Genomic DNA, 24,631 nt, shown 5'->3' with positions numbered 1-24,631 from the left:
CAACTCTCACGCATTGAGCGTGAGACACACCCATTTGACTGTCTTCACATGCTCTCACGCCACACATCCGATATCTCACGCCGAAAAGAATCAAGTTTATTTACCTCTGATCCATATCTGATTCAATGAGTTACTAGTTCGCTCTGGCGCCAACCACTGGCGATCGATCGATCGCGTTATAATACTTAATTTGTGTCAATTTTACACCCCGCCCGGTAACAATTTACCTTCACCACCCCCCCGTCAACAACAAGTGATCTTGAAAAGTTGGCAACCCTGTTTAGTATATTACCTGCATACTACAATTGGTCATCTTTCACTCCATCTCTATTCCTCTCACACTGTATCTCTCTACCACTCCCTCCTGTGTTTTCCTCTTGCTCTCTTTCTCTATCCCTCTCTCTCCTTTCTATCCTTCTCTCTCTCTCCCTCTCTCTCTTTACCATCTCCCTTTGTTTGTTTCTTGCTGTGGGGAATATCACGTATGTCACTTAGGACATCAAATATGAGAAGACATGATAAAAAGGAGGACACTGATGAAAAGAGAGATGATGAAGAAGTCACCCTTCTATCCAGTCCTTAAACACATCTCCAAATCTCCACCAGACGTCTGCAGCAGAGACAGATACTAGCTATGCCCGTTTTGTTAAGCCCGGTATCTACGGACATTAGCTGGCTAGGTTTAGCCAACACTTGATTTGTGTGTTAGAGAATGTAGGTGAATAATGTGGCCGCCTGTACGGCAGATTCCCCCCCCAGCCCCCCCCCCCCCCCCCCCCCCCCCCCCCCCCCCCCCGTACATTACAGGCAGGTTTACTCCCCCCCCCTTCCCCACACATATGTTACAGTTAAAACCCCCGCCCCATGCAGACATTAGTGGTAGGTTAGCCCCCCCCCAAGTGTACATTATAGGCAGGTTAAATCCTCCCACATGTAAGTTACAGGCAAGTTAAACCCCCACGTGTATGTTACAGGCTGGTTAAACCCCCCACTTGTATGTTACAGGCTGGTTAAACCCCCCACTTGTATGTTACAGGCAGGTTAACCCATCCCCCCCTCCCCCCACTTGTATGTTACAGGCAGGTTAAACCCCCCCCCCCCCCCCCACTTGTATGTTACAGGCAGGTTAACAAAAATGTTGAAATTGAGAGACATGTCCATCTGTAACTGAGAGATATGTCCTCACCTCCCCCTCTCTGTGCCATGTTCTGCTGTTCTGGAGGTATTTACTCTGACTTTGTCTCTTCTTCTGTCCACCATCAGCAAACTTGCACAACAATGGCTCTGCAGGGGCTAGAAGAGAGAGAGAGAGAGAGAGAGAGAGAGAGAGAGAGAGAGAAAGAGAGAGAGAGAGAGAGAGAGAGCGAGAGAGAGAGAGAGATTAAAAAACTAAAATTAACAAACTAAAAGCAAAGAATGCATAGTATTGTAGTGAATGAAAAGATAAAATTCTCAAGCTCTAAAGTTCATTATTCTTTGAAATATGGAATCAAGGAATAATAACATCTTTGGAGATAAAATCAACTCTAACAATTACAGAGGCATCTGTGTGAACAGCAATGTGAAGAAGTGCAGGTGTGTGAACTTCCTTACTAAGCACAATGTCCTAAGTAGAAGTCTTAATGGATTCCTTCCAAATTACCGTACCACAGATCACATTGACACTCTACACACTGAGAACTGAGAGGAAAAGCACGCAGGACTCTCTATGTCACAAAATAACACATATCGGTAGAAATTCCAATCTCAATATGGCTACAAATATTTGCATCTGTAATTGAACCAATTGCCTTGTATGGCAGTGAGGTGAGGGGCCACACAGAGCCCACTGAGACCCTGCAGGGTTCTGTAGAACTATGTTACAGGTGCACAGTAGCACCACAAATAACGTGAGCAGTGCAGAATTAGGCAGACAACACAGCGACCTGCTGATCTGCTGATCTACAATTCCTAAATTATTGTTTCATCTAGAAGAGACGGTGAAGCGGTGTGAACTCAGACTTCCACAGAGTGAAAAAGAAAGATAAAGACACAGAGAGAGAATCAGTCAGTTCAATATAGCAGAACAAGCCAAGCAGCTACACGGACGGACAGGGGAACAGTCAGGTGACCATGCAAACCGCAGAGAGAAAGAGAAAGCCAAACAGCTCAATATATCTCATCTGTTTATTCACGTATTCTTTCATTTTTCTTCCAGCTGTGACACTGTAACTTGCTGCACTTGAAGAGCAATCGCTCCACAATGTTTCGTCTATTATTTAATTCCTTACTTTAATGTTCTTGCACCCTGTAGCACAAACGTTGGCGATACACCTGCACAATTGTTTATAATACTTTATAGCCTCTTGACTGGACGGAGGAGACATTAGGAGAGAAGTGTCCAAGACACCCCTGCCACAACAATTGGCTAGATAGAGGAGACAGACACAGAGGAGATAGAGACAGAGACAGTGGAGACAGAGACAGAGGACGATCCAACCAGCCTGAGCAACTAATGCAGGCAGAGACTCACAGCACCACCACAACCCCAGAACCAGTAATGCTGTGATCTGTGTGGATAGTGAGTGTTAAATCTCCCTGCTGGTTGGTACCAAACTTGTTAATTTGAAAAATTTAATTGAATAATTTAGTAATAATTAATAATTCATTAATTTATTTTGTAAATTACATACATTTATCACATACAGTACATAAACATTAACATACATACATTTCAAAAATGCAACATATAATGTTAATTAATAATCAATATAATAATATTTCAGTAATTTCCATGAATTTGTTCAAGAGCAGGAGATGGAGAGAAAGAGAGAGAGAGAGAGAGTGGGCATATCTCTCTCTCTTTGTTACTCCATTCATCCTCTTATACGTCACTTCATGTCTGTGAAGCTGAGGTCACAGCTGAGATCCCAGCAGAGGTCAGTGCGGAGGTCGTGAATGGAGGATCAGGCCAACCCAGATGAAGTGTCTCTGGCGTGCTGGAGCTGGTTAGGGCAGTAAACCACGAAGCCATGTGGCCCACTAGGACCTGCAGATGATACCGCAGTGCTCAAAGCATCAAAGCAGGATGGGGGTTGATGGGGGTTAAGCGTGACCCTAGATTTAGATACGCTTTGATCGTAAATACAATATAGAAAAAAACGAACAATGTTCTCGTGCATGCGTACAGCGTGAGAAAGAGTGATCATCATCAGCTTATCGTACACAACACTCCACAACACTTCACAACACTCCACAACACTCCACTTTGCTGCCACTGCTCCTCCGCGCACCGCGCACAAAAAAAAAAAGTTGGTCGTAACTCCGGTCCATCGTTAACGAGACCCGTCGTTAAGCGGGGACTCACTGTACTGCTGTCTGTAGTACTGCTGTGTGTCCTTCTGCTGTCATAGTGGCTGTTTATATTCCCCCCTCTTCAAACCCGATGTCAGCGTGTGATGCTAAACACTCATCTATAGCACGTCTCCAAGTCCAACACCCGAATGCCTTCATAGCCATTTCAGGCGATTTTAATCACATCACTTTGGCAAAGTGTCCAACCAGAGAGAAGCAAACACTAGATCTGCTGTACTGCAATGTTAAAGATGCATATAGCTGCTGCCCCCTCCCCCTTCTGGGTAGATCTGACCACAACCTAGTACACCTCAGCCCCTGGTATGTGCCTATTGTTAAGAGCCAACCTCTGACCACGAGGGCAGTGAGGAGATGGTCAGAGGAGACGCATGAGGTACTGCAGGACTGCTTTGAGACTACAGACTGACCGGCACAGAGAGGACATCAACGGGCTTAGTGAGTGCATAACGGACTACATCAACTTATGTGTGGACTCCATTGTCCCAACCAGGACTTTAAAGTGTTACCCAAACAACAAACCATGGATAACAAAGGACATGAAGTCCCTTCTTACCGACAAGAAGAGGGCATTCAGAGCTGGAGACAAAAAAGGGCTGAGTGTGACGGGGCATTGAGGCGGCCGGAGGCACTGGTTGTAAGTCAGGGCTTTTATTCTCCATGACAATAAACAAAGCAAACGGCACGAAGCAAACGGCAAAACCAAAATGCACTGTTCAAAAAGAGCGATGAACAAGCGTATTGCAGAGGAGTCTTTTCCTTTTGTGAGCACAGCAGTCTGCAGATATGTCAGAGACGCTTAGTCCTCGAGGAATGTGCAGCACTGGACTGCACACTGATCACATACAGGTGTTAGTAATGTGGTGATGAGGACCTGGGTAGTGGCCTAGTGCTAGGGGGTGTGTGCAAGGTGCGTGAGCGAGTGAGTGCACGCGCCCGCTGGTGACCTCCTGGCCGACCCACAGTGAGAACACTCCAGGGGAAGCTAAAGACCACAATCAGAGTGGGGAAAGACTTCATCATAAAAAAATGACAGGAGAAAGCTTGAGTGTAAACTCCAGCTGAACAACATCTGGGAGGTTTGGAGTGGAATGAGGACCATCACCGGTTTCAGGTCCAACGACAACAGAGTAGTAGAGGGCAGTGAAGACAGGGCCAATGAACTAAACCAGTTCTTTAACAGGTTTGATATGACAAGCTCTGCCCTCCCTCATCCTGACTGCTGGCTGCTCCCTGCAGCCTCCTCCACTCACCCTCCCTCCAATCCTTGATTGGCTGCCCCCCTCCTGTGATAGCCCAGCTCACACCTCCACCTCTCCTCCACAAACCATCCTCACAGTGACCCTCACTGCTGACCAGGTGAGGAGACAGCTCAATAGACTCCACTCAAATAAGGCTGTGGGCCCTTGTTTTTTTACTTCTCCAGTGCATTTAATACCATCCGGCCTGCTCTTCTGGGTGAGAAGCTGACGGCGATGCAAGTAGACACCCCCCTCGTGTCCTGGATAACAGACTATCTGACCGGCAGACCTCAGTACGTGCGCCTGCAGCACGCTGTGTCGCAAAGAGTGATAAGCAAGACCGGGGCACCACAGGGAACTGTCCTCTCTCCCTTCCTCTTCACCCTCTACACCACACACTTCAGCTAGCGGACTGAGACCTGCCACCTTCAGAAGTTTTCTGATGACTCAGCGATAGTTGGATGTATCAGTAAGGGTGATGAGGATGAGTACAGGGCTATGGTGACGGACTTTGTCACATGGGGCGAGCTGAACCATCTACAGCTTAATGCGACAAAGACGAAGGAGCTGGTGGTGGATCGAAGATGGAACAAGGCACCCTTGACCCCTGTGTCCATCAATGGGGTCACTGTAGACACTGTCGAGGACTACAAATACCTGGGAGTGTACATAGACAATAAACTGGACTGGGGTAAAAACACCAAAACTCTCTACAGAAAGGGCCAAAGTCGTCTGTACGTTTTGAGGTATCTGAGGTCCTTCAACATCTGCAGAACAATGCTCAGGATGTTTTATGAGACTGTGGTGGCGAGTGCTATCATTTATGCTGTTGCATGCTGGGGCAGTGGGCTGAAGGTGGCAGATGCCAACAGACTGAACAAACTGATCCGTAAGGCCGGTGATGTTGTGGGCGTAGAGGTGGACTCACTGACCACAGTGACTGAGAGGAGGATGCTGTCTAAGCTAAAATCCATTATGGACAATGTCTCCCACCTGTACCACACACTGGCAAGACAAAGAGCACGTTCAGCCAAAGACTCATTACACCCAAAAGCACCACAGAGCGCCACAGGAGGTCATTCCTACACGTACTTTGCCACTTTATTCTTATTATATGTTTATAGATGTGTATATATATAGATTTATTAGATATATTTAACATATATTTTATTTTTATGTATGGTATCGGGCAACTGTAACATCTGCAATTTCCCCTCGGGGATCAATAAAGTATTCTGATTCTGATGATTCTGATTCTGTAGTACTGCTGTTTGTCCTATTACTGTTTCTAGTACTGCTGTCTGTCCAACTGATGTCTGTACTATTGCTGTTTGTCCTACTGATGTCTGTCCTACTGCTGTCTGTCCTACTGCTGACTGTACTACTGCTGACTGTACTACTGCTGTCTGTCCTACTGCTTTCTGTAGTACTGTTGTCTGTAGTACTGCTGTCTGTACTACTGCTGTCTGTAGTACTGCTGTCTGTAATACTGCTGTCTGTCCTACTGATGTCTGTCCTACTGATGTCTGTACTACTGATGTCTGTACTACTGCTGTCTGTAGTACTGCTGTCTGTAGTACTGCTGTCTGTCCTACTGATGTCTGTACTACTGCTGTTTGTCCTACTGATGTCTGTAGTACTGCTGTTGCTGTCTGTACTACTGCTGTTTGTCCTACTGATGTCTGTAGTACTGCTGTTTGTCATACTGCTGTCTGTACTACTGCTGTTTGTCATACTGACGTCTCTCCTACTGCTGTCTGTACTACTGCTGTCTGTCCTACTGATGTCTGTACTACTGCTGTTTGTCTTACTGATGTCTGTAGTACTGCTGTCTGTCCTACTGCTGTCTGCAGTACTGCTGTCTGTACTACTGATGTCTGTACTACTGCTGTTTGTCTTACTGATGTCTGTAGTACTGCTGTCTGTCCTACTGCTGTCTGTAGTACTGCTGTCTGTCCTACTGATGTCTGTCCTACTGCTGTCTGTACTACTGCTGTCTGTAGTATTGCTGTCTGTCCTACTGATGTCTGTACTACTGCTGTTTGTCCTACTAATGTCTGTAGTACTGCTGTTTGTCCTACTGCTGTCTGTACTACTGCTGTCTGTACTACTGCTGTCTGTACTACTGCTGTTTGTCCTACTGCTGTCTGTACTGCTGCTGTCTGTAGTACTGCTGTCTGTTCTACTGCTGTGTGTCCTACTGCTGTCTGTACTGCTGCTGTCTGTTCTACTGCTGTATTTGTACCTTACAACACTTGTGCAACACTGTTGCTGGTCACTTCATTATATCTTACAACAGTTCAGCTGGGAGCTGAATGGTGCATGTGTATGTATAATCACAATAAACCACTTTAAATGGAACTGAATTTAATTAAAATGAAATGAAAAATGAAACCAAAGTAAAATTATGTGAAAATAAAAGAACTAGACTGTTAGACAGAGGCCTTCATCGCATCTCCAGACCTAAGATGCAGCATAAATGAATCATAAGCACAAAGATTATTTACTGATCAATACAGCGATCGGAACCAGGTGCTTAAGGGTGAGCCATGCTATCGCAGCAGTGTGCTGCTGATCAATATTCCTGCTGCAGGATAGGTCTGATCGTGGAGTCAGATGCTATTGATTAACAATCAATAAAAGGTTGTTAATCCATGCAAAAAGTCTCAGTATGATGGCCCGAGAAGGGCAGAGTCACTCTGAGAAGGTGACTGGTTATCATAGTCACCCAGAAAAGGTGATTGGTTATCAGAGTCACTCAGTGAAGGTGATTGGTTATTGGGATGCAAAACTATTAGACTTGTGACATTCAATTATATTTGTATACAGCTTTCTAGAAAATACACTGGCTGAATATCAATTGTCTCCCTGTTGGACATGGAGGGTGCTAGGTAGGAACCCTAACCCTAGGTAGAAAGCATATTTTTATGACCCGTCTTAAAGGGAGCCAGGATCTGTTTTAAAACAGCCTGACAGAGATCTGTGAATCCCTGGGCACTAACAAGAGGAAGAGAAAGAGAGAGAGAGAATGAGAGAGGGAGAGAGAGAGTGTGCGAGATAGGGAGAGTGAGAGAGAGAGTGAGGGAGAGTGAGAAAGAGAGAGAGTGAGTGAGAAATAATGAGAGATAGTGGGAGAGAGTGAGAGATAGTGACAGTGAGAGAGTGAGAGAGAGAGAGTGAGAGATCATGAGAGATAGTGAGAGAGTGAGAGTCATGCAGCAGGGTGACCACCCACACAAGACACACAAGACCAAAGAGCCACTACAGTAACATTATGGGGAAATGGTTCATGTTATTCTTGGGCTTAAGGCAGGAAACTCCTGCAGTGTCCGTCTGGGAACGTGTCCGTCTGGGAAAAGAACTGGAAGGCTTGCCCTTTTAGCTCTTTCCTGTCTGTTGTGGTGAACAGCAGACTGCAAAGTTTTGGTCTACGTTAAGGTGTATTCTTAGATTTCTGCTTCAAACATCCTCACTGATACTTTAATTAAAACTGAGGGGCTTGAACTAAACTAAGGCCTATTGGTTTTGTAACCATCTTATCATTTTACACAGCGATGAACGATGTGTGTGATGGTTATGTGGATGGCTGAGGTGCCACACACACACACACACACACACACACACACACACACACACACACACACACACACACACACACACACACACACAAAGGGAAATGTTCCTGTACCTCCCACGGCCATAGGCAGTAACCAGAGAGGCTCTCTCATGGAAGCCCCATGATCTCATCTTCTTAGTCTACCTAACTGACAGAAGCCCCTCCCACTCACAGAGAGGTGGATGCTTGACTGACCGAAGCCCCTCCCACTCACAGAGAGGTGGATGCTTGACTAACAGAATTGACAGAGATTGTCCATGCCCACCCAGGTTCTTGCTGAAATGTGAAACTTTCAGAAGGTCAGAGATCAGAGATTAAAGGTCATGCTGTGTTAGGCTTGTGGAAGAGAGCATGTGTATCAAAGAGAGGGAACAGTGTATGCAGCACCATCTGTTTGTCCGTATGTCTGCCTGTCTGTCTGTTCATCTGTTCACCTGCCTGTCTGTCTCCCTGCATGTTTATGTACCTGTGTGTCTGTCTGTCTGTCTGTCTCTTTTTTACCCAGAAAGGTTAAGGCTGTTTGCTCTGCCTTTCCTTTCTCATGAATACCTTTGTGCATGTGGGACGTGGAGTGTGTGTGTGTGTGTGTGTGTGTGTGTGTGTGTGTGTGTGTGTGTAAGTGTGTGTATGTGAGTGTGAATGTGTGTGTGTGTGTGTGTGTGTGTGTGTGTGCGTGCGTGCGTGTGTGTGTGTGTGTGTGTGTGTGTGTGTGTGTGTGTGTGTGTGTGTGTGTGTGTGTGTGTGCGTGCGTGCGTGCGTGCGTGCGTGTGAGTGTGTTGTGAAACAGATGGCTGTGAGGCAAGAAAAATGTTTCCTTCTAACTGTGAAATGACAGAGAGAGCAAGGAAATGGGAGAGGGAAGAGAGGAAGAGAGATACAGATAGAGATAGAGAGAGCGAAAGAGGAAGAGAGATGGAGCAAGAAGAAATGAGAGATGGAAGAGAAAGAGGAGGATGGAGGAACAAATGACAGAGAGAGAGAGATGGGGAACTGGTAGAGAAAGGAGAGATACTGCAGTATGAATGTACAGCTCTGATACATTTCATGCGTGAAGAAAATGGCAAACTAAGACAGAGATAGAGACAGTGTTTTGGTTGACAACAACCATAAAAATGTGTCAACAAGCACACACACACACACACACACACACACACACACACACACACACACACACACACACACACACACACACACACACACACACACACACACACACACACATATTTCCCCTGCTCACTATGAGAAATATTTTTTTAAATTTCTTGTAGACTGCTACCATCACACACCTACTGCTCTTAATCCCACGACACCTCTTATTCTGACCTGTCAGCACACACAGCAGCTCTCTTACCTGTTTGTGTGTGTGAGTGTGTGTGTGTGTGTGTGTGTGTGTGTGTGTGTGTGTGTGTGTTTGATTAAGACCATGGAAGAGATCCACACTGCAACTGTTTCACTAGTTGCTCATCTGCACACACACGCACGCACGCACACACACACACACACACACACACACACAAACACACACTCTCTCATGATAGGTAGATCAGCTGCTGCTTCATACTGTAAGTGTATGAACATCACCCACCATCTCACGCAACTGAACTCCACACTAGTATCACAACTCAAACACTACACCCATCATCATTCCACTCTGCCTCTGTTCATGTTTGTTATACACGTTTCACCACAGTTATTCACCATTTGTCCACCCACAACTTCACCATTCATGTTACAGCCTAACCTAGACCAGTTCGGAAAACCACAATGAGTCGTGACTGCTCAGAACAAGTAGTGACTGTCCAGACCGAGCCAGTGGCAGAACGTCAGCTGTGGTGCCCTGCAGAAGGGGCCTGCCCCTCGTGGATGACATTAGGACTCTCTGGATCAGCTCCTTCTGACCGAGGATTTACTGTGTGACTGAACTCACAGTGTCCCACTGCCATTTATGCCATACTACAGCCAATCAGTTCACTTAAATGCACTTCTAGAGCAAGAAGTTCTAGAGTCCACTTCTAGAGTGAGTCCAAGCTGTTCACTGATGGTGACTGGGGGAAATTCTATGAAAATGTTGTATACTGGATGGTGTGTTTCACAGCAAAATAAGTTTTCAGTATCACAAATAAGGTTCAATAATCAAGACTACTAATTAATCAAATTAATCAAACCGGCTGCTTATTAAAAATGTTAACTGAACTTCATTAGTGTAGATGATCTGTTTTTTCTTTATGAGCCAACGTAGCTGTGTCTTGTGGCCCGGTCCCTCTGTTGGGCTCCATAGTTCAGTCCTGCCAGGGGAACTGATGGACACCAGGGCTCTGCTGTGTTCCAGATCTGCCGTGTTCCTGATCTGCCGTGTTCGTGATCTGCCGTGTTCCTGATCTGCCGTGTTCCTGATCTGCCGTGTTCGTGATCTGCCGTGTTCCTGATCTGCCGTGTTCCTGATCTGCCGTGTTCCTGATCTGCCGTGTTCCTGATCTGCCGTGTTCCAGATCTGCAGTGTTCCTGATCTGCCGTGTTCCTGATCTGCCGTGTTCCTGATCTGCCGTGTTCCTGATCTGCCGTGTTCCAGATCTGCCGTGTTCGTGATCTGCCGTGTTCGTGATCTGCCGTGTTCCTGATCTGCCGTGTTCCTGATCTGCCGTGTTCCTGATCTGCCGTGTTCCAGATCTGCCGTGTTCCTGATCTGCCATGTTCCAGATCTGCCGTGTTCCTGATCTGCCGTGTTCCTGATCTGCCGTGTTCCAGATCTGCCGTGTTCCTGATCTGCCGTGTTCCTGATCTGCCGTGTTCCTGATCTGCTGTGTTCCTGATCTGCTGTGTTCCAGATTAATGTCCACCATTTATTCCAAATCAGTCCACCCCTGACTAATTGCTACATTTACTACTCACACAATCCTCCCATCAGAAGTACGATTAAGCCCTTTGACAGTAGTTTTACCTCTGCCATCAGTGGTCACATTAAGCCTGGAATTACTGAACAGTCTGAACACAGCCTGACTGAGGGACAGCAATTATGTACACAGTCTGAACACAGCTAATTGCAGAACTGAAATTCCTGCTGTACCATTTTTTACAGGAGACTAAAACAAATTTCTAGGAGACTAAATCAAATTTCAAATTCAACAGCAATTGTGTTAAAGAAGTAGAATATTTTAATATTCAGAAACAAACCAGAACAAAACTTACACACTCAGTAAATCAATCAAACTAGAATGTCTGGTGTATGTGAAAGAGCGAGTAAGGGAGACAAGAGGAAGAGGAAGAGGAAAAGAAGAAGGTGCTATTCTGGGAGAAGGACAATGTTTACTAACCTTGTCATCCTCAGAAGGGCTGAGAATTTGCACCACAAATGGGGTGGTTGAGAGATTTTGGAAACACTGTGTGTGCTTGTGTGTGTGTGTGTGTGTGTGTGTGTGTGTGTGTGTGTGTGTGTGTGTGTGTGTTGTTTGGAGATGGGGATAACAGAACTAAGCAAACAACAGGGGAGGAACAATAGGTGAGGTGTTACTCTTGTAGAGTTCAACAGTTATTTCCTTCATATTAAAAGTCCTTGAGGGTCCAAATTTATACCCTTCATAATAAAAGACCTTGAGGTGAAATGTTTTTCAGCAATGCTGTGTGTTTCGAAAATGGTGCTGGATGGAAAAAACAAACTATGTGATAACTAAGTGGTTAGAGTTATCCTAATATGCTACGTTACTCATCCATAAGGTATATTCATGCTATACATTTGGCATTTAGTAACTTTAAGCTCTTTAAACTAAGTGGCATAATACATATTTTATGTGATGTGATGAGACCAGTGGGTTTATGTTTAATAAATGTGTGCTTTCTAGACTTGTAGCTTTGGCAGACACTCCAAACTCCAGTTGTGAGTAAGAGAGTGTGCGGCACTCTGGGAGTTGACCCTTGACCTTGGTGTTGCTTGCTAGCACCTTCCGCTACCTGGTGCACTGAAGCACTACACAAGTAGATAAGACACCGAGGAGTCTAGAACCCAAGACATCTGAGCATAAGAACACGGTGATCTGAGCACAAGACCACGGTGACCTAGGAGGAACATCCCAACTACCCTTAATATAGCTGAGAGTATTAGAAAATACTCAAGCACGCTTGAGTATACGCTCGGGTGTGAGTATATGCTCGGGTTTGAGTATACGCTCGGGTTCTGTTTGTGGACTTTGTGCCGCAGCTACTTCAAAGCAAACTGTCCCAGCTGTCAGTGCCGGACTCCATGTGCCAGTGGATCGTAAACTTCCTTACAGACAGGAGACAGTATGTGCTGCTGGGGAAACACTCCTCAGACCTTTGAACGCTCAGCACTGGAGGTCCACAAGGGTGTGTTCTCTCACCCCTTCTCTTCAGCCTTTACACCAACGACTGTGTCTCCAAGGAACCAGCTGTAAAGCTCCTGAAGTTTGCAGATGATTCCACCCTGGTGAGCCTCATAGCCAATGGTGATGAGTCTGCTTACAGAAAGGAGGTTGATCAGCTAGTGTCCTGGTGCAGCGACAACCACCTGCTGCTAAACACAGACAAGACTGTAGAGATGGTGGTGGATTTCCACCGCAACCCACCCCCTGTATCCCCCCTCTACATCAATGGCTCTGCAGTTTCCACTGTAGAGTCACTCAAGTTCCTGGGCACCACCATATCCAGGGACCTGAAGTGGGAGAGGAACACCGTCAACATCACCAAGAAAGCTCAGGAGAGAATGTTCTTCTTAAGACAGCTCAAGAAATTTGACCTGCCGCAGACCCTGATGATCCAGTTCTATACAGCGATCATTGAGTCCATCTTCACCTCATCCATAACCACCTGGTTTGGTTACTCTACATCACAGGTGTCAAACTCAAGGCCCGCGGGCCAAATGTGGCCCGCCGCGGCATTTTATGTGGCCCGCGAGAGCTTAAAAAGCCAAATTGTCCAAAAAGAAAAGAAGTAAAAGTGAGCAAAAACTACATTTCCCACAATTATGTTACCCGAGAAGTGACGGCATCTCGACACTGCAGTGTTTCCATATCGATGCGATTTTCCCAATAAGTGTAATTGGGAAATACAAATAATGATCCCAAAATGATCAGGAAGAGAAACATTGATGCAGATAGAAGGGTGTTTTAAGAAAGATGGGGAACCGAATACGTTTGTGCTTCAAGGAGAAAAACGGGTATGAAGCGGTAGATTACAATATACGTCGGCATTTTGCGACCAAACACTGAGCTGTGTATGCCAAAATTTGCCATCAAGAAAAACTACGATTTGTCAAAGAATTAAAATGCAAACTGCGATCGCAACAGAATGTGTTCACAACCACAAATGAAATGGCAGTAAAAGCTGCTTTGATGTGGCTAAAGAAATCGCCGGGCTTCAGTCTTTTTCAGAGGGAGCATTTTTGAAGCAATTGCTATTTTCACAGTAATTTGATATTTCAAGTTTTGAACAAAGTAAATTTGATATATTTGATCAATTTTTCTTTATTCACTTGTATAGTTTGATAGTTGATTGATGGAGTAATGTGGGTTTCATAACCTAACAAATTTAAAGGATTTATGTTATAATAACAGCAACACGCAAACATTTTTTTTTTACATTTACGCAAATATATCTGTAATATTTGTAACTTGAATAAGTAATAAATTCAGAGGTATTTAACATTAAGGAGTAGGTACATTTATAAGTTACATATGACCCTCCGTGGGTAACGATTATGCCGATGTGGCCCGCGGTGAAAAAGAGTTTGACACCCCTGCTCTACATCAAAAGAAAGAGCCAGACTCCAGCGTATCATCAGATCAGCAGAGATCATTGGATGTAACCTGCTAATGCTTCAGGAGATCCACACCAGCAGGGTGAGGAAACGCGCTCGCAAAATTACAACTGGCCCCTCACATCCTGGACATCACCTCTTCCAGACTCTCCCCTCTGGTAGAAGACTAAGGTCCATCAAAACCAGCACAACACGACATGCTAACAGCTTCTTTCCTAGAGCTGTAGCTCTCCTTAACCACAGTGGACTCATCTGAGTCTTCAAACCACGGAACTAAACCAACTGGACTTAACTTCACTGAACAGGACATGTTGTCACTTGCACTATGCTATTTTGCACAGCTGTACAATGTTAACATCCTCCACAACATTATTTAATATAAACCTACCTCAGGAACATTCGGATACATATATATTCGTACTCACATGTGTACAGTTATTGTACTTTTAGAGTTATGTCTGTCAACAGTTTGTGCACATGTTACATGTCATGCATGTGTTGCTCTCATCAAGACAAATTCCTAGTATGTTTAACATACCTGGCGAAATAAAGAGATTCTGATTGATTCTGAAGCAAGGTTTTTTTATACAGTTTACAGTTTTAAATTTCTACAATTTTATAATCTGCTTCATATATCTGAATAAGAGGTTGGTGCTATTGAGAGTGGGAAGGTGGAGTTACACATTGTTGGCTAAGAAAACATTAGTCATGGGAACAATTAAACTCATTGGCATCAAGGGGTAATGCACTGTGGGTAATACATTTAAACATGCCTGCCAGATTGGCTGTGTGATACTACAGCCTGGGGCAAGAACAAATCAGTTCATCTTAGCCAATTCGTATAATTTTAATTATTTTTTGTATTTTATTGTTATGGCGTTTAGAGGGAGCTACTGGTCTTAGGCCCACAGAAGTTCTAAGTAATTAGCTTCATGGCATTTCCTAACAGCAAAAAAGATACAGAAGACTAAAATATAACTGATTATTCAAATGATTTATTAATGTAAAGACTAATAGTGCATTTTCACCTGTCACCCTGTAGTGATCTACATCTCCACAACCTTTATTTACCTTCACTACTACTTTCCCAAACCAACCCAACTCACCAACAAACATAAGGTGTGTGCATCTCAGCAAATAGCACTGGTGTCACCCATTGCTTGCTAGCTGATAATTAGCTAGATTGATATGTGGGTAGAAAAATTACTCATGCCTGCCTGCTTCATTAATGGGACTCAATCTCAGGCTAAGAGTCAGTAAGTGAGTCTGTCATTCACTCAGGCAGTGAGTGAAAATGCCTCTTCTAGCCTGGTTTGCTAAGTCTTTTGACAAAGCCAAATGCACTGTGCCAAACCTTTACAAACAAAGATGACAGTGACAAGGTCAATAAAACAAACAATGATGAAACCAACAGAACACACAGGGAACACAGAGGGAACACAGATGTAACACAGAGAGAACATAGAGGGACCACAGAGGGAACACTGACGGAATACTGAGGGAACACAGAGGGAATACAGGGGGAACACTGAGGGAACAAAGAGGGAACACAGAGGGAATACAGGGGGAACACTGAGGGAACAAAGAGGGAACACACAAGGAATTCAGAGAGAACACACAAGGACCACAGAGGGAACACTGACGGAACACTGAGGGAACAAAGAGGGAACACACAAGGAATTCAGAGAGAACACACAAGGACCACAGAGGGAACACTGAGGGAACACAGAGGGAACACTGAGGGAACACTGATGAACACTGAGGGAAAACTGAGGAACACTGAGGAACACTGAGGAACACTGAGGAACACTGAGGGACACTGAGGGACACTGAGGGAACACTGAGGGACACTGAGGAACACTGAGGGAACACTGAGGGAACACTGAGGGAACACTGAGGGAACACTGAGGAACACTGAGGGAACACTGAGGGAACACTGAGGGAACACTGAGGAATGCTAAGGAACACTGAGGGAACACTGAGGGATACTGAGGGAACACTGAGGAACACTGCTGCTGAGACTCTCCTGCTGAGCAGAAAGTGCAATGAGGTCACTGTTCACCAGAAATGGTTCACCACCTGGTCAGACACTGTTTACCACCAGGTCAGTCACTGTTGACCATTTGGGCAACACGCTGGCTTGGTGGTTAGCACGTTTGCCTCTTAGCACTGGGGTCTGGGGTTCAAGTCCCTATCTGAATGGAGTTTCATTGTTCTCCCCATGCCTGTGTGGGTTTCTGAAACCTCCCACAGTCCAAAAACATGGAGGTTAGGTCAATTGGCAGTCCCTGTCCAATACTCTGTGAAGGTGTGAAAGGCACTATATAAGTTGAACATTAATTCATTCATTCATCAGGTCAGACACTGGTGACCACCAGGTCAGATACATGACTGTTTGAGCTATTTAACTCCATCAGCAGTATGTGGAACTGCTCAAAAAGAATTACACTGATTTGGATGGTACATTTTAATCAGTGCAAAAGTCACGCCTACCTTCTTGCTCGCTCTGTCTCTCTCTCCCTCTCATCCTCTCTTTCACCCCTTCTCTCTCTTTCCCTCTTTCACCCCTTCTCTCTCTCCCTCACTCTTATCCTCTCTTTCAAACTTTCTCTTCCTCTCTCTGCCCAGTGCTACTGTGTCTCTCTTTCTGGCAGTCTTTTTTTTTGTCAGTGTGGGCGGGTGAGACTGTCACAGGGAAGCACATGGTGGGATTTTCTCAAGGCACCCTGTCTTTCCCCTCTCTCCCTCCATCCCTCCCTCCCTCTCTCCCTCCTCCCTCCCTCCCTCCCTCCCTCCCTCCCTCTCTTCCTCCCTACCTCCCCGTCACTCACTCTCTCTATATATCACTCACTCTCTCTCCCTCAGCACCTCCCTCTCACACTCCCTCTCTCTCCATCCATCACTCACTCTCTCTATATATCACTCCCTCTCTCTCTCCCTCCATCACTCACTTCCTCTCTCTGTCTCTGCTAGTCTTGCTATCCCTCCCCCTCTCTCCAACTACATTTTGACAGGCAGTCCATCCACACACATACAGTAGTCAAATTCTATACTAGTATTCTAAAGTCTCTCTCTCTCTCTCTCTCTTTCACTTTTTCCTCTCTCTTTCCCTTCCCTTCCAGATGAATAAAATTTAGGTTATTCTCTCTATCCTCTCTCTCCCTCTCTCTTTCATTAAGAGAGTGTTTAGCTTACAATGTGCATGCCTCACACTGCATGTGAGGTACTCTGCTTGAGAGTATGTGAAGTACTGCGCTTCAGAGTATGTGAGGTACTCCACTTCAGAATATGTGGAGTACTGCACTTCAGAGTATGTGAGGTGCTCCACTACAGAATATGGGAGGTACTCCGTTTCAGAGTATGTGAGGTACTCTGCTTCAGAGTATGTGAGGTACTCCACTTCAGAATATGTGGAGTACTGTGCTTCAGAGTATGTGAGGTGCTCCATTACAGAGTATGTGAGGTACTCTGCTACAGAGTATGTAAAGTACTCTGTTTTAGAGTATGTGGGGTACTCTGTTTTAGAGTATATGATTGTCACGCTTGGCTCCACACCCTCCAGTCCGCCACACCTTCTTATGTATATTCTTGCCTTTGTTTACCATCTCAGCTGTTTCTGGTTTGTGTCTCATTATCATCTGGTATTTAGTTCATGGTTTTCTGTGTTCTGATCGTGGGTTATTGTGTTTGTGATCTTGTTCATCTTAATATGTCCTGGTTTGTGCTCTTTGGTCTGTGTTGCATTGTTAAACACTTTGTATGTATTAGTGTTCGTATCTGTTAGTCCAACCTTCTTGTCTTTGGTTTAGGTTACCGATATGTTCCTTTCCGTATACATATATTTAGTAGTCTGGTTTTGTTACTATTGTTGTGTTCTGTTTCCGTATCGCTCTTTGCCATAGTCCATGCTGTATTTGTCCTGTGCCTCGTATTATGTTAATATTCACTATCGTATAAACTTCTTTTCCTTTCATAGTCGCAGTGGTCCTTCGTATTCATTCATTAGTGTTTCAGTTAAGTGTTTCTCAGTATGCCTCGTAAGTCGCACACTCTTCGAATGCGTGCGGTTCACATAGAGGAGACCAGCTCCATTAAAGTGTGAGAGTACCTCTTTCACTTGTTTGGGATTAGGCAGTAATTGGGATTCAACGGTAATTGGGATTAGATGGAAATTGGGATTAGGCGGTAATTGGGATTAGACAGTAATTGGGATTAAACGGAAATTGTGTAGCTTTGAAACATGTTTGTAATCAGCTCTCTAACTCACCTTCCTCACCAAATTCTCGCAATGGCAAAGAATAAAGTTGATGCACACAAATTCCAGTATACAGACACACAAGGCTGACATAATAACACACACGCATGCACAGGTGCTCTGGTGAGGGACTGCACAACAGAAGAATGAGAGAGGGGGGAGGGAGAGAGAGATGTAAATAGAGAGATAGAGGGATGTAGAGAGAGGGATGTAGATAGAGGGATGTAGAGAGAGAGAGGGATATATAGAGAGAAAGAGAGGGATATAGAGAGGGATGTAGAGAGAGAGTTGTAGAGAGGTTCTTACCTGGAATAGCTGCAGGGGTTTTCAAATATTTTCCATTAAAATGCTGAATCACAGCTTCACATTTTTCTGTGGATTCCATCCTGAAAGAGACGATCAGACCAGATGAGTTGCAAACAGACAGCAGCAAACAGAGTAGCAATGCTCACAGTCCTGCCCCGGTCCACTCAAAGACCAGCCTGGGCCTACCAGTCCTGCTCCGGTCCCCTCACAGACCAGCCTGGGCCCACCAGTCCTGCTCCGGTCCCCTCACAGACCAGCCTGGGCACTCAATCTGTCTCGAAGCCCCACCAGTCTGCCATTATTATGATTACTATTACTAATATTACTATTATAATCATCATTATTATTATTTTACTATTATTGGTATCAACATCATTATTGCTATTATTATTATTACTATTATCATGATTTTTATTATTATCATCAACATCATCATGAATTTTACCATTATTACCAGTGATGAACTGGTCGTCCAGTTGGTTGTCCAGTTACCATTATTAGTGTCATTATCCTTATTATCATGATTATCATTATTAGTGTTATCATTATTATTGTTGTGCACACCTCTCCCTATCATTCATTCATTAATTCATTAAGTCATTCATTCATTCATTCATTCTTTTTTCCTTGTTTTTTTTATACATTGCCTGTCTCTCTCTCTTGCTTCACACACATGCCAATTTTCCAATAATTCTATTACAAGAAAACTCATCACATCTCTGGAGAATCATAAACAACTTTCTATTTCCCCACAGTTGGTTTTGATTGTGTGTGTGTGTGTGTGTGTGTGTGTGTGTGTGTGTGTGTGTGTGTGTGTGTGTGTGTGTGTGTGTGTGTGTGTGTGTGTGTGTGAGTGTGTGTGTGCATATATGTGTGAGTGTGCATGTGTGTGTGTGTGTGTGTGTGTGTGTGTGTGTGTGTGTGTGTGTGTGTGTGTGTGTGTGTGTGTGTGTGTAAGTAGGATCAGGTGTTGTTTTTAGGTGTAATTAATTCTGTATTGCAACAATTGTCTCTGATAGGACTAATGAGAGGAACACAAACATTTAAACAAATTCCCTCCATAATGGGCCTCTGTCCCTCCCACCCCACACACACACACATTCACGCACACACACACATTCGCACGCACACACACATATATACACACACATTCGCACACACACACGCACACACACACACACACACACACACACACACACACACACACACACACACACACTCACGCACACACACGCATTCGCACGCACACACACACACACACACACTCACGCACACGCACACTCACGCACACTCATACACACACTCTGACGTAAACATACGCACGCACACACATACGCGCACACACACATACGCGCACACACACACACACACACACACACACACACACACACACACACACACACACACACACACACACACACACACACACACACACATACATACACACTGTCTCTTGCTCTCTTTGCAATTAAACTCTAGCTCTCCAGCTCCCTTGTTCTCTCCATTACAGCTTTTAGACCCTTACTGCATTTCTGCAGGTGTGTGTGTGTGTGTGTCTGGGTGTGTGTGTGTGTGTTTGTGTGTGTGTGTCTTACTATCAGCATTTTTACAAAGTACTGCAGAGTCTGTTGTAATTATGCATGGTAATGTATTCAAGTACTGCCACGCCCACACTTAACTGTCACCGAATTGTTAATCTTAACAACAGGAAACAGAACTGCAGGCTTTTACATTCCGAACAAACATCACTTCCCTTTCTGATTAAACATGTTGCCTCAGTCCTGAACAGAGGCGGAGCCTCACCTGGCAAAGCCACACCCCGACTGACCCCGCAGTCCTGAACAGAGGCGGAGCCTCACCTGGCAAAGCCACGCCCCGACTGACCCCACAGAGCTGAACAGAGGCGGAGCCTCACCTAGCCAAGCCCACGCCCCTACTGACCCCGCAGACCTGAACAGAGGCGGAGCCTCACCTAGCCAAGCCCACGCCCCTACTGACCCCGCAGACCTGAACAGAGGCGGAGCCTCACCTGGCAAAGCCCACGCCCCGACTGACCCCGCAGGCATCCCGCAGTATCCGCGTGGAGATCACATGACCAAAGGGCTTCAGCATGTTGTCCAGCTCCTGCTCATCCATGGTGACAGGCAGGTTGGAGATGTAGAGGTTGGTGGGGTCCTGTTCCTGCTGCTACAGAGAGAGAGAGAGAGAGAGAGAGAGAGAGAGAGAGAGAGAGAGAGAGAGGGAGAGGGAGAGAGAGAGAACATTATTATTGGGTTTCTCTCCTGTGGAAAGGGGGGGAGTTGTCTTCACAGCACTCTGTGGTCCACCATGTCTGTGGAGAGGGAGAACAAACGTAGGGTACAATAGCCATTCAAACAGAACACATTGAACTGCAGCATATTACATACACACAGACGTATATTGATTACAACTTGCAATTGCTTTGGTAATATCTATATAGCATCTAAAGTAGTCATGCCAATAAAACCCATTAGAGTGAAGCGGTGTGGCCCGGCGGTGTTTGGTCCTGTCCTGCCCTAGTACAGGAGGTTGGTGCGTGATTTATGGGGGAACAGCCCGCACTGGCGTGAGCACAGGATGGAGGTCCAGGAGAATGTTGATAGGAGCTTCCTGTCCAGCACAGCGCTGACACATTAGCTCCAACCCACACACTATCAGGGGGGTTAGAGGGGGAGGTTAGGAGAGGAGAGGAGGAGAGAGGGTAGGGGAGGAGGAGAGAGGGAAGGAGAGGAGGAGAGAGGAGGAGAGAGAGAAGGAAAGGAGGAGAGAGGGCAGGGAAGGAGGAGAAATGGAAGGAGAGGAGGAGTCTCTCTTTTGTTCATAAGCATATCCACACAAAGGAATGTTTCAGCTATAGGCCAAGCTCTGGTGTATGACGGCCTCCTGTCATCTACCTGCTCTGCTGTGTGCAACTGTCTCTCTCAGAGATGAGGCTGGTCACGTCAGCACTTTCGTGCAAAATGTACTAATTGTGCTAACAGACAAGCACATTATGATAGCATTTCACAAGCGCAGTGTGACTATCTCAACCAACAGCATGGTCAGACACCCACATAATGACCAATCAACTATCAGACAGCCGTGATCAGTAAATGAGTGTAATGCTTTGAGACAGATAGAGGACAGATAGAGGACAGACAGGGGACAGATCGGCATGAAAAGATCATTCCAGCCAGGGTGGAACTGTCATCTTCAGGAGGCCTGATCCTCAGCTTGAGTCCAGGGACGTTTGGCAGCCTGCAGTCCCTTCAGATCTGATGCCAGAAGCTTCTTGAGGGGGTGCAGTGTAGCCGCCCAGGCCACCAGGGAGCCGGCTACAGTCCCCACACACGCCAACAAAGCTGCTGTGTGTTTGTGCTACTAGAGGGAGAACGTTCAGAATTGGAAAACAAAACGATGGTGTACTGTGTGAATTATATTCAGAAAATATGTTTCAGCCATGGAGATGAAAGGCCACGCCCCCTGTTGTGTAGCTGAGTCCACCAAATGAAGGAATGAACATGCTTCTCTGAAACAGCCTTAAGCTTCACAGCCCACCACTCTGACCCAGCAAATGTTTTCAGTGTGGTGAGCTGAGCACAGTAGTGTGAGTGGGCAAGCAGGTGGCATCTTAACGATCTTAAACAAGCTCGTGTTCAAAGACTCACTCAACTCTAACTGAACACCAGCACTACTGTACAGACACCAGCCTCCAGAGAGCCAACCATCCTTTTGCTACAGAACATTACTGTGGCTCATAATTGTTACCCATGCTCATTATCTGCATGTGCATGTACACACCCATGTGAGCGTGCACAACCATGTGAGCGTGCACACCCATGTGAGCGTGCACACCCATGTGAACGTGCACACTCACGTGAGTGTGCACATCCATGTGAGCGTGCTTGCATGATGTCCAAGGAGGTGGAGCTCTCCTAAGGAAAACTAAGACAACAAAAAGAGGCCATATTTGATTGGCAGAGGGACATGGCTAAACGTCCTTTAGACATTTGAGGAAATTTCATTGCTTGATCCTCAGTAGATGAAATACGAAGGTCGTCCAGGTGTGCTGAGAATCTCCTGATGCTGAAGTCTAGAAGAGACTGACAGAAGATGCCACCCAATCGTTACTCCTCCTCTCTCCCTCCCTCCCTCCCTCCAGCTCTCCCACCCTCTCTCCTCCCTTTCTTTCTTTCTTTTTTCTTTCTTTCTTTCTCTCTCTCTCCCTCCCTCCTTCTCTCTCTTCTCACCTGCTTTCTCTATCTCTCTCTCTCTCCCAGCAGAGAGAATTTTGTTACACAATGCTGAATTGATCGCCTTTGCAAGCTTGCTGAGTAACTTGAGTGAATCTATTGCCATGGTAACGCTGATCAGACATTAGGCCAAATTCTACCTTTTAGTCATTGGCTGTTGTTAAAATGTAAGGGTTATGGTTTTAAGAGTTAGGGTCCCAAAGCCTGGGGGATGTGTATTCTAAGGGTTCATCCTTGGAGAAGATACCTTGGTTGAAGGGAGAACCAGAGAGAGTTGAAATAACCTTGGCATGTGTTATTGATCACACACATTTTATTCTTTGGTGAATCTTGTTTTTGAGCTTTCTGATGGTGCTGCCACCTGCTGGTATGCTACCCAAACCCCCCATAGCTATGTGTTTATCCTGAGTAGCACCTAGTGTATGAGTGGATCAGAGGAACCTGGTGGTCCAGGAGTATGGAGAGCAGGTCTGATATCTACTGCGTCTCATACCCCAGGACTGTAGGGGGCGCTCTGGGCTCATCACATTAGTCTTAACTCACTATATCTGCTGGCTGTGACATGTTCAACCTGGATAATACATTTGCTTTAGGTGGAAAGACAGCATGAATACTGGTTCTGATTAGCAGGATGGGCCCGCCGCAGTGCTGTGTGAGCAGGGTTCTGGTTCTGTGCTGGGTGAGCAGGGTTAGGGTTCTGTGCTGTGCTGCAGGGTTCTGGTGCTGTGCTGGGTGAGCAGGGTTCTGGTTCTGTGATGTGCTGCAGGGTTCTGGTGCTGTGCTGCAGGGTTCTGGTGCTGTGCTGGGAGAACCGGGTTCTGGTTCTGTGCTGTGCTGCAGGGTTCTGGTGCTGTGCTGTGCTGCAGGGTTCTGGTGCTGTGCTGGGTGAGCAGGGTTCTAGCGCTGTGCTGTGCTGCAGGGTTCTGGTGCTGTACTGTGCTGCAGGGTTCTGGTGCTGACTCAGTTAGCTCACCCCTGGGCCAGCAGCTTTACAGGCTTTGTAACAAAAATACATTTTTGCAGTGGATATTGTGCTCAAATTCCTCTGGGCCTGTTTGGGAATGGATATATTGGAGTGTGAGTGTATGTGTGTGTGTATGTGTGTGTGTGTGTGTGTGTGTGTGTGTGTGTGTGTGTGTGTGTGTGTGTGTGTGTGTGTGTGTGTGTGTGTGTGCATGCGTGCGTGTGTGTGTGCATGTGTGTGTGTGTGCGCTTTTAAACATGTTCCCTGTATGGTTTGCAATTATTTCCAGAGCAGACTAATCCAAATCACCTTTAGAAAATTTAGAGGACAAAAATGCAATTTCAAAAATGCATGAAAGTTGTGCTTCAACAAATTTACACACACAAACGCCCCACTCTTACACACACACAGACACACACACAGACACACACATGTGCGCCCCACTCTTACACGCCCCACTTACACACACACACACACACACACACACACACACACACACACACACACACACACACACACCACTCTTACACATACACAGACTTACAGCCTTCAATTACAGTATGATTTACACAGCAGCAGCAGAGCAGATGAGGGCTGGTATTAAAGGACATTAAACTCTCAGAAAAGGCCATATCCCCTGTCAAAGCACACCCCACCCTAGTCATTAGTCCTGCTCTCCCTCCCTCTCTCTCTCCTTCTCTCCCTCCCTCCCTACCTCACTCTTTCTCTCCTTCACTCCCTACCTCACTCTCTCCCTCTCTCTCCCTCTCCCTCTGTCCCTATCTCCTTCACTTTCACCCTCTCCTTCACTTCCCCTTTCCCTCTCCCTCCCTTTCTTCCCCTCTCTCTCTTCTGTCTTTCTCTCTCTCCCTGTAACC

General features: G+C 45.8%; 1 protein-coding gene across 7 annotated transcripts in view; it reads right to left on the bottom strand.

Annotated features, from left to right (window-relative positions):
• Positions 1 to 24,631, bottom strand: part of LOC143514701 (RNA-binding motif, single-stranded-interacting protein 3-like) — a 131,251-nt gene that overhangs the window by 24,037 nt on the left and 82,583 nt on the right. For 6 of the 7 annotated variants that reach the window (XM_077006221.1, XM_077006224.1, XM_077006220.1 and 3 more), the window contains 3 exons: positions 20,566 to 20,723; positions 18,537 to 18,616; positions 1,187 to 1,293 (listed from right to left, as the gene is read on the bottom strand). In XM_077006221.1, coding sequence (XP_076862336.1) covers positions 1,187 to 1,293; positions 18,537 to 18,616; positions 20,566 to 20,723 — 345 coding nt within the window. The remainder of the gene's footprint in view (positions 1 to 1,186; positions 1,294 to 18,536; positions 18,617 to 20,565; positions 20,724 to 24,631) is intronic. The other variant, XM_077006223.1, reaches the window with a different exon arrangement.

Source organism: Brachyhypopomus gauderio, chromosome 5 (assembly GCF_052324685.1).
Source record: "Brachyhypopomus gauderio isolate BG-103 chromosome 5, BGAUD_0.2, whole genome shotgun sequence".
NCBI classification, from domain to species: Eukaryota; Metazoa; Chordata; class Actinopteri; order Gymnotiformes; family Hypopomidae; genus Brachyhypopomus; species Brachyhypopomus gauderio.
Note: the sequence above shows the minus strand (reverse complement) of the source record. Positions and strands in the feature narration are given on the sequence as shown.